Here is a 9,296-nt window from a genome sequence, read left to right as displayed (position 1 = left end):
TATCTTTGCTGTATGTGCAATAAGGCTTATTGTGCGATGGTCGCTGCATTTTGTAGCTTTTGTCTTTTTCTTTAAGGCAATCATTGTAACTTCTGTAAAGTCCTTGGGCCACTCTCCACTTTCATATATGGTGTTCATTAGTTTTGTCAGTGTTTTCAAACCACCTTCTCCCAGTAACTTGAGCACATCTCCAGGTACATCATCATCTCCTGTAGCCTTTCCCTTCCTCATTTCCTTGATAGCTTTTTCCACCTTACTTTGTAAAATATATGGTCCTTTATCATCTGTATCTACTCCTTCTTCCGGTTCAATTTCTAAGGTTTCTGGCCGATTAGGTCGATCATATAGTTCTGTAATATAATGTTCCCAAATTTTCAGCACTTGCCTCTGATATACTATTCTATTCCCTTGGGAGGTTTCGATGCCAATATTTTGAATCCCATGATTCTCTTTCCATCCTAGTTCTTTTGTCTTCATGTACATCAAATGATAGGTCCTGTTCTTTGAAATTCTATAATCTCATTACATATCTTCTCTTTTTGGCCCTGTCCGTGGCTCTTTTCAATTCATTCTTCAGTCTCCTGTATTTCCTCCTGCCTTCTTCATTGTTGACATTCTTCCATTTCCTCTGCTCTTCCATTTTACTCATCATATCCTGTGTAACCCATGGTTTTCTTGCTATCTTCTCAACTTTACCAACCAAATCACTGATAGTATCACATGCATTCTTTTGTATTGTTTATCTTATGAGTTTCAAATTTTATTTTCAATTTAATCTGCAGTTCTTACCTCTAGAGTATTCAATAGGTTGTTTCTACAGATCAACTGCCACCTCCCTCCAACATAGTATAAACCATTTGAACTTTTTCATTATTATTCTTATCATTTACATTTTTTTTTTTTTGCTGTTTGCTAACTGTATAAGAAAAGAGAAATTACAAACAAATAAGCATTTACAATTGTAACACTAAGAGCTAATTATGTACATTTTGTATTCCAGTTATTTCTTTTAATGAATACCCACTGGGTTTCTACAGTTGTGTTTACAGAATCACTGGTGCTGTTCCTCCTATTGAAACAATCCTGAGTAGCAATTAGACTTATAAGGGAGGTGGCTAATGAGAATGCACTGTGACCTGTGGCTTATCACCTTCTCTATCACTCTCCCTTTCCCACCTGATATGGAAGAAACCATTTTATTTTCCCTTCAGTTACATAACATATTGTGACATGTTGAGCTATGGATGACGCCCCCCCCCGCCAGCCGTGATGCGCCGAGCGAAGCCGAAGTGAGCCGAAGTTAGCTGAGTCCTAGCATCCTGGTCGCTATGCAACGCGAGTCAACAGTTATGACGTCACCAAGGGTACCGCGGGTTGCTAGGCAGCGCGGGTAACCAGGATTGCGAGAGACGACGGTAGTAACAGCGGTTACTACCGCTAGCGTTGCTAGCAACACAGCGCCAGGCAACAAGGGTGCTTATTACGTGGCCGTTTTCTGTATTGTCCGCTCGAGGCTACATGAGGAGCAGCGAAGGCTATTCACAGTTAGTCCTCGAGCTACCTCCGAGTTACTTGGTACTAAATACGAATGAAAAGTAGTCAAACTTTTGAAAATCAGAGATGGATCACTATCGAGCAAAGAAAGTAGAGAGATTTTAATTTTAAAGAGAAATTAGTTAGCTAGTTATTTGTTCAGTTACGGCCAAGCCATAGCTCAAGTGGTTAATCGTTGGCTTCCCACCGCGGCGGCCCGGGTTCAATGCCAGGGTCTGGTCAAGTGGGATTTGTGGTGGACAAATTGGCACTGGAGCGGGTTTTCTCCGAGTATTTTGGTTTCCCCTGCCTATCTTCATTCCACCAAATTCTCCATCATCATAATCACCCAGGGCAGGCTACAATAGGCCAATCAGTGACCGTCGTGATGAGTGGACCCAGTTGGACTCCACTCCCCACTAAGTGAAAATTAAAAAAAAAATAATTAGTTTGTCAGTTAAGCAGTTACAGTTAGTTACAGTGATAGGCATCATAATGGTTATGTTGGAGTGCATGTGCTGCCAAAAATTATCAGAAAATGTGTGCTGCAGTTCGAAATATTTCAGGAAACTCTTCTCTGATTTACTAATTAAAACTGTGATTCTTAGTCTGGGTATACTGCTTACCAATTTGTCCAGAATCCTGGCTATGATATTGGAGTTGTACATGCGCCTCCTGTAGTCAGGCCACACTGAACGCACATGCATGCAAGGCTTGTCATCCCAATATGGCAAGAAGTAATACATATGGTCATTAGTCATTGGTTTGGCAGGTGATGTGGTGCTTTGCCATGACAGGGAGTCTGTAGTTACTGTTTCTGTTGGAATATAAGTTTCTGATAGCATTATGTTTCTTAAAAATGAAGGGCAAGTAATTTCATAGTTAATGAAATATCATAATATTTTCTAGCAAAAGAAAGTTTTGGGATTAAATTATGTTATTTGCATTCCTTAAAAAGTTCTTGCTATGCAAAAATGGTAGTGGAAATTACAGACTAATAATCATGTAATATATACTTGTACTTTAATTCTGTGTAAAATTTTCACTGATATGAAGTTATCAGATAGAGACCTATCCTCTAATTTCCATACTGTCAGTATGTTTGTGAGCTCTATACAAAAGAAGCTTCATCAGTATTTGTTGGCATGTTTATAATTTACAACCGTACCAAATTTCACAAAACTGATCAATCTCATGACATCACAGTCTTCTAGATCTGACACAATCTGTCAACAAACCACAACTCATGAACCTATGTTCTGTAACATGTACTTTAGCAAGACTGTCATAGTAAAAGCCTTAAATATACAGTGAATAGAGTCGAAATTCTATTCAATGTTGTTAGACTTGTTTTTCCTCTATTTATGTTCAATTTCTAAATTAACAATTTCCCTGTTGAATATTCTTCATTTTAATTTGTGCTGTGTATGGAGTTCAGATCCACTGTCTTTGAGATAAATGCTGAATAGGGATCTTATTTTATACTTTCATACCTAGATTTTCGTCATTGTCTGATTCAGTAAGGTCCTTTGATGTTTCATTGTGGCCATCCAGAGAGTTTCCCGCATTACCAATACTGACTTCAAAGTAAAGAGGTTTATCTCCAAGTTTTTTGTCTATCATAGTGGCATCAATAATGGTAGCAAATAAAAAGAATTCTTCGTTCTTTCCATAGGATGTCTGCAAAAAATCAAAGTAAGGGATAAGTAAAAGAAAATAAATTTGCCTCTTTGCCTGCACAACTCAACAAAAAGCGGTATGGGGGATGGAGAGATGAAGCTGCAATCATTGTTAACCTCTAGCATATAGAATTTAATGTTTCTTGTAATTTCTCACAGCCAGGGAGTTTTTAAATTTCAAAGCTCAATTCTGCATTGTCTCATAATGTCCTGGTGCAAATGCTGCATTGTGGGGTTGTGTCTTAGTGTGTTAGCCGTTGTTTCAATTTCTGTTACACAAAACTGCATTTCTCAAAACTCTCCGAAATTGACTTGAAAATGCTGAACACACAAATATAAGTGATATCAGTGCCTTTGTACTGACATATATTTTTCAAAATAACAAATTATTATCAAAAAATGAGGCTAAAAGGTGTGCGTAATTTATGAATGAGTTAATTAAACAAGTCAAGGCATTTTTCTTAGTGGCTTCAGGTATGTGTCCCATTTTGACAGTTTGTAACACAATAAAGAAAAAAATAGCAGCTAAGATTAAATTGTAAATATTTTTAGAATTTTGAAACCCTCAGTGGTTATGTAAATACACAAAATAACCCCTTAGAAATGTGCAATCAATTACAAACAAGTACATGTTACCCTCTGAAGCCCAATAAATCACTTTAGACAAATATAGTGAATGAATGTTATATTTCTTTTTAGATTTTAAATAATATTTAATAACACTACAATACAATGGAAGCGTGTATTCAATACAATTCAGTTCAATTCAATTTATTTTTGTTCATCAAATCTACATTTGGCAATGGCGCCACCAGATATAGAACACGTCCAAGCCCTAGTTACAATAAAATCAATCCAGAGGGCGTCATTAAGATATTACAACATCCACAACCATTGTTGTGATAACTGATGATACAATGCTATAACGAAACACAGCATGCATATAACACTCGGACTGCAACTTATTATCATAACAAAATACTTATCAACATTGTCAATAACAGAGCAAAATCATATCCAAAGAGTTATGGGCATCTTACAATAAAAATTTAAAAAATGACTAGTGTAGTTTTATTTATCAGTAATTAGCACAAACATCCATTATTTTCCATTCATAACACTCACCTCAAAAATAAAAAGAACCCACCTACAATTAAATAATTAAATACAACATGCATGTAACTTGCACTGCAACTTATTATCACAATAAAATACATATTAACATTGTCTATTACAGAGTAATCAAGTCAAGTCCCATCAAGTCAGTTAAAACTACAGTTAAAGGGAACCTGTATTTGCTTTCACACAGTAAATGTTAACCTGCGCATGGGATAGAAAGAGTGGTTAGGTTTGTGCTCTGGCTGCTCTGCACTCAAGGAAAGAGATCCTCTTAGCCACTGGATAGAATGATGAATGAACTGCAGAACTAGTTTGGATGTGGCAGACAAGAGAGAATTACTGTTCTTGCTAGAAATTTAACCCTAGTCAGCCAACCAAAACTAGCCACATTACTGACTGAGCTATTCCATGGGATAAAAATAGTAACAAAATCATGAAATAAGTTTCTGGAGCTAAAAATATCTTTGAAGTATGCAGTTAAATACATTAAATCAGTTTTGAGGGAAACTGAACATATATGAAAAGAAATATCGGAATATATCAATCTATTTTTGAAAACATAAAAATTATTTGTCTCCTGCTATATACAGATATTGCTGCCCCACAGAGGAAAAAGAAGATAAAAACATATCTCTCCTTATATAATAAAGAGAAGCTCAGTAATTCTTAAATTGTTGTTTGCAGTAATTATCACAAAGAGAGAAAACAGTATTTGGCTGTGAAATTTGTTCATTTTGTACAAAATATATTTAACTATTCTTACTCAGCACAGTACTACATTTGGCCCTTCAGTTACACAATAATTTTATCAGTATACTTCAATTAGAAATAATCTTGTTTCAGTCACCAGAGCTTTCGCATTGAAATCAAACTGATGACTCTAAATATTTGTGACAATAATTTATTCATTACATTATTACAGTGTCTCTGTTTAACGTTCCTCACTTTAAAGTTTTCACATTAAATTCCCTTGATCCCAAGCCATTTAAGAAGTTCAAATTAATAAATTTAGTGTTCAAATCTAGTGCTTCACACAGTAACATTCAGTTGGATTTCTTTGTATTATATAGGACATGTGCAATCATATAATATTTATTTAGTATGCTGTACAGGTACTCTTCATTATATGCAAGCTTGGAAGTGTGATTTTATTTTAATGTCCTCAAATAATATGGACCAATTTCCAGTAGTAGTATTTGCTTTAATTCTAATTACTTGCTGGACTATAAAGAGAAGTCGGATGAAGGGAGAATATAGAGTATTGTGCAGCTGATGGATCAAGAATTAGAGGGCAGAGGGAACATTTTGTCTAGCTAATATTTTCTTCATGCGATTTCATCATCTTTGACTTTATTTTTGGAACACAACTATTGCATAACTTGAGAAGCATTTCTAAATGATGTTTTGGGGGCATACTCTATTCCAGTATTCAGGTGATTGATAATTATCACCCTGAGATTACCGTTATTTCTTATATTAAGTCAAATTTGAGGCATTTATAAACAGACCACTGAGATATTTTTTCCACAGTAGCTGGTAGCAATTTATCAGTTGACTGAGTATCAAATTTTTTGGTGAGATCTGGCATAATGCAGCTTGATATTAGTGACACAGATGGGCATGAACTTATAATGCTTTGAATATGAGCACTGTAAGTACCCTTATGATTCAGTAGTTAGCACACAAGATTAGTAACCAGTGGGTTCCATAATTGATCCTGAGCACTGCCACTAACAGTCGACTTTCAGTCTGTTATATGAAGATGTGTTAAATGAAACTTGAACAATGGGCAATTACTAATTGCAGTGTAATCATTCAACCACATCATATAGTTTTAGAGAATAATTACATAAAATCAGTGAAGAAAGGTTAGTCTTACCTCATTGATTGGGAATGTAGGCTCCACTTCTACCTCTGATGGTGCAAAGTCAATGTTGTCTGTGATTTCAGTGCGAATGGCCACAAGAAGACGGGCTCTATAAGATACTCCCTCTCCCAAACCTGTATTGAGGTTTGAATGCTCATCGATAAGACTGTAGTCCCTTGTTGATCCATATAGGTGGATAAATGTGGGGCCAAATGTTGGCAGAAATCCTGTGCACATGTAATAAATCAATAATTAATTTCTGCCATGTTTCTCTTAAAATAAGTTAGTATTTTAATTTTTACATAAGAATACATGAAGCTGCTTTCATGACGACTCTCTTATGCAACTTAATACTTTTCCAAGACATTCAATTCGCTGCATCCTGACGTTATTGGACTGTCTGATTGAAATGCATTTTATGTACTGTCTCTCATGAGCTGAGATAACTCAGTGACTGATGTGACTGTCTACAGGATGGATGACCAGTGATCATTTCCTGGGGATTTTTTTCTTTGCTACCCTACTTGGTCTCATTGATACAATAAGTGGATTTATCATGTTTCTTCCTATAATGAATGCAATTTCGTTTTTAACTCTGAAATTAAAAAAGTGTAAATTGTTATGTTTCATGCACTTAATATTTATATGCAAAAGATGACATTTTAGACAAGTAAGTATGTCTCTAAATGATAAAATGATGAATGGCAGCCAGTATGACAGCCAATGCAGGGCAACATAGTGTTAGAATGACATCACATTAAGCATGGTTCAGCATAAATTGTTCAGTCATGTGATCTCTGAAATGATCTTTCAGTCATGGATGAGCATCCTTTGAATGAGACAACATACAAAGCACAGAAATATGATGGGCATGACATATGTAGTGAATTAATAAATAACTAAAGAGTTTACAATCATAAAGGAAGTTGTCTTATTTCATCAGTTAAACGAATACAGAACTGCAGAGATATTGGGTTTTCAGACTTTATCCATCGTCCTGGTTTTTAGGATAACTAAGAAAAACACGATGTTTCGGAAACTGGATTTGTTTCCGTCCTCAGGTGAGGGACCCAACAGAATAGGTGTTTTCCCTCACCTGAGGATGGAAACAGATCCAGTTTCCGAAACGTCGTGATTTTCTTAGTTACCTTAAAAACTAGGACGAAGGATAAAGTCCGAAAACTCTGTATCTCTGTGTGTTATACACCATTGTCAGAATCCTATAGTAACTAAAAATACAGAACCCATTCTCTATTTTGTTGCACACATTTCATTTTTCCAGCCTCAGGAAGGAAACATAGGAACATTTTCTTTGATTACTTGGCCAGCTTGATGTATATATTTTTGTTCTACCATGTTCAGATTAAGAGGAGAGTGATATTTTTCAGACCATTTTAATAAATCCTTTATTGAATCGTGCAACCAGACCTGTTAGTGCAAAAGAGGGAGAGTGGATGAATTACGTGACAAAAGGTAGTTATTTTGTCTTACATAATTTTTCAGTCTTTATTTTCTTATGATTTATATTTAACATTATCTTTCAAAGTAACAAAAAGTAATGAAGCATTCATACGTTTAACAAGAATTCATTCACCCTCTGGTCAACATGCTTAAGCATGAAGCATAATATTGCTACAGTCCTGCATGTCGGAACTACCTGAGGAGGCTCACCCTTCTCTCCATCATTGGAAATATTCTTCAGGTCAATGAAATGGGTCCCAATGACAGTGTTATTGACAGGGTTATTGTCACGGAGCTGCAGCTTTATACGCTGACAAAGTGGAGGGAACATTTCTGTAAAAACTAGCTGTTCATTCCACACAGGAGCATAACTGTTCTTTTTCACACTTGTCTTGCCCTGGAAGAAGTGAAACAATTTGTACTGAGTTATTTCCACATCATACTACAACCTGTATATCCATTGCTAGGCAATGGGTCACTAAACACACTCCCATGACACACATACATAAATTCAAATTAAATTCTGATGTCTATAACATGAATACTAGACAAAAATATAACTTCCACCTACCCTCATCAACTTTATCAGTATATCAAAAAGGAGTCTACTTTACTGGCATAAAAGTGTTCAACAATCTGCCACAAAGTATTAAAAACTTGGGCAATGATACTAGAAAGTTTAAATCAGAGTTGAAGAATTATGTACATGCTCATTCCTTCTACTCTTTAGATGAATACTTCAATGTAAATAGAGAATGATGTAAAATTAAGTTATATTAATTTTTAAGCTAAAATTGCCTGTACTTATGTATGTAACCTTTTGACTTGTTCTGTATCCAAAGGTACTAACCTACTTAGGATTTATAGAATGTAAATAAATTCAATTCAATTCAATTCAACAACAGGACTTAAATTGCTAGGCAACCACGTGGTAACCCTGCCTTTGCAACAATAGAGGAAGCAACGTTTTGTATGTGCTGTGAGCAACACATTCTGGCACATGGCACATGTTTTCTCTAGGTCCGGCCAAATCTATATAAGGCAGCACTGCTGCAGAGATGTGTTTACCACACAACTGCATTGCAATGCACATGGTGTGAACCACAGAAAACATTGCTCTTTTACTGTTTGGCATGTTCGCTTCTGCAAAAATGTGTTTACCGAGCCGTTGCCTAGCAATGAACTATTCCGACTTTCAGGCGTTGTGTCACAGTATTGTACAATACCTCCTCTCTAACTGAAAAATAGGCTTCCTTGAAGTCTGTGAATAGCTGATGTACTGTCTTATTGTACTCCCATTTTTTCTCCAGTATCTGATGAATGCAAAATATCTGATCAGTAGTTGATCTGTTATGTTGAAACCCGCACTGATGATCCCAAATAATTTCGTCTATATATAGAATTAACTTTGAGGGAAGGATATTGGATAAAATTTTGTATGAAGTAGAGAGTAGTGATATTCCACAATAATTACTACAGTCAGTTTCATAAACATTCCTTGCGAACTGGTACAATAATAGTGTGACATGTTGCGCAACGGAGGACCCCTACCTCGCCAGCGGCACGTGGCGGTAACGTAGCGCTCTCGTAATAGGCGAGTCATCACCCCGCCACTCTCCCCGTGGTGCCAAGCGGAG

The 9,296-nt window shown here is 36.1% G+C and overlaps 1 protein-coding gene across 2 annotated transcripts in view; it reads right to left on the bottom strand.

The window, feature by feature from the left end:
* LOC111874417 (otoferlin) overlaps window positions 1-9,296 on the bottom strand; it is a 222,554-nt gene that overhangs the window by 38,334 nt on the left and 174,924 nt on the right. For both annotated transcript variants that reach the window (XM_023869914.2, XM_033755444.1), the window contains exons 11-14: window positions 7,870-8,056; window positions 6,211-6,425; window positions 3,027-3,213; window positions 2,160-2,350 (exon numbers count right to left, since the gene is read on the bottom strand). In XM_023869914.2, coding sequence (XP_023725682.1) covers window positions 2,160-2,350; window positions 3,027-3,213; window positions 6,211-6,425; window positions 7,870-8,056 — 780 coding nt within the window. The remainder of the gene's footprint in view (window positions 1-2,159; window positions 2,351-3,026; window positions 3,214-6,210; window positions 6,426-7,869; window positions 8,057-9,296) is intronic.

The sequence above is a fragment of the Cryptotermes secundus genome, unplaced genomic scaffold, assembly GCF_002891405.2.
Source record: "Cryptotermes secundus unplaced genomic scaffold, Csec_1.0 scaffold251, whole genome shotgun sequence".
In the NCBI taxonomy this organism is placed as follows: Eukaryota; Metazoa; Arthropoda; class Insecta; order Blattodea; family Kalotermitidae; genus Cryptotermes; species Cryptotermes secundus.
This window is presented reverse-complemented; position numbering and strand designations above follow the sequence as displayed.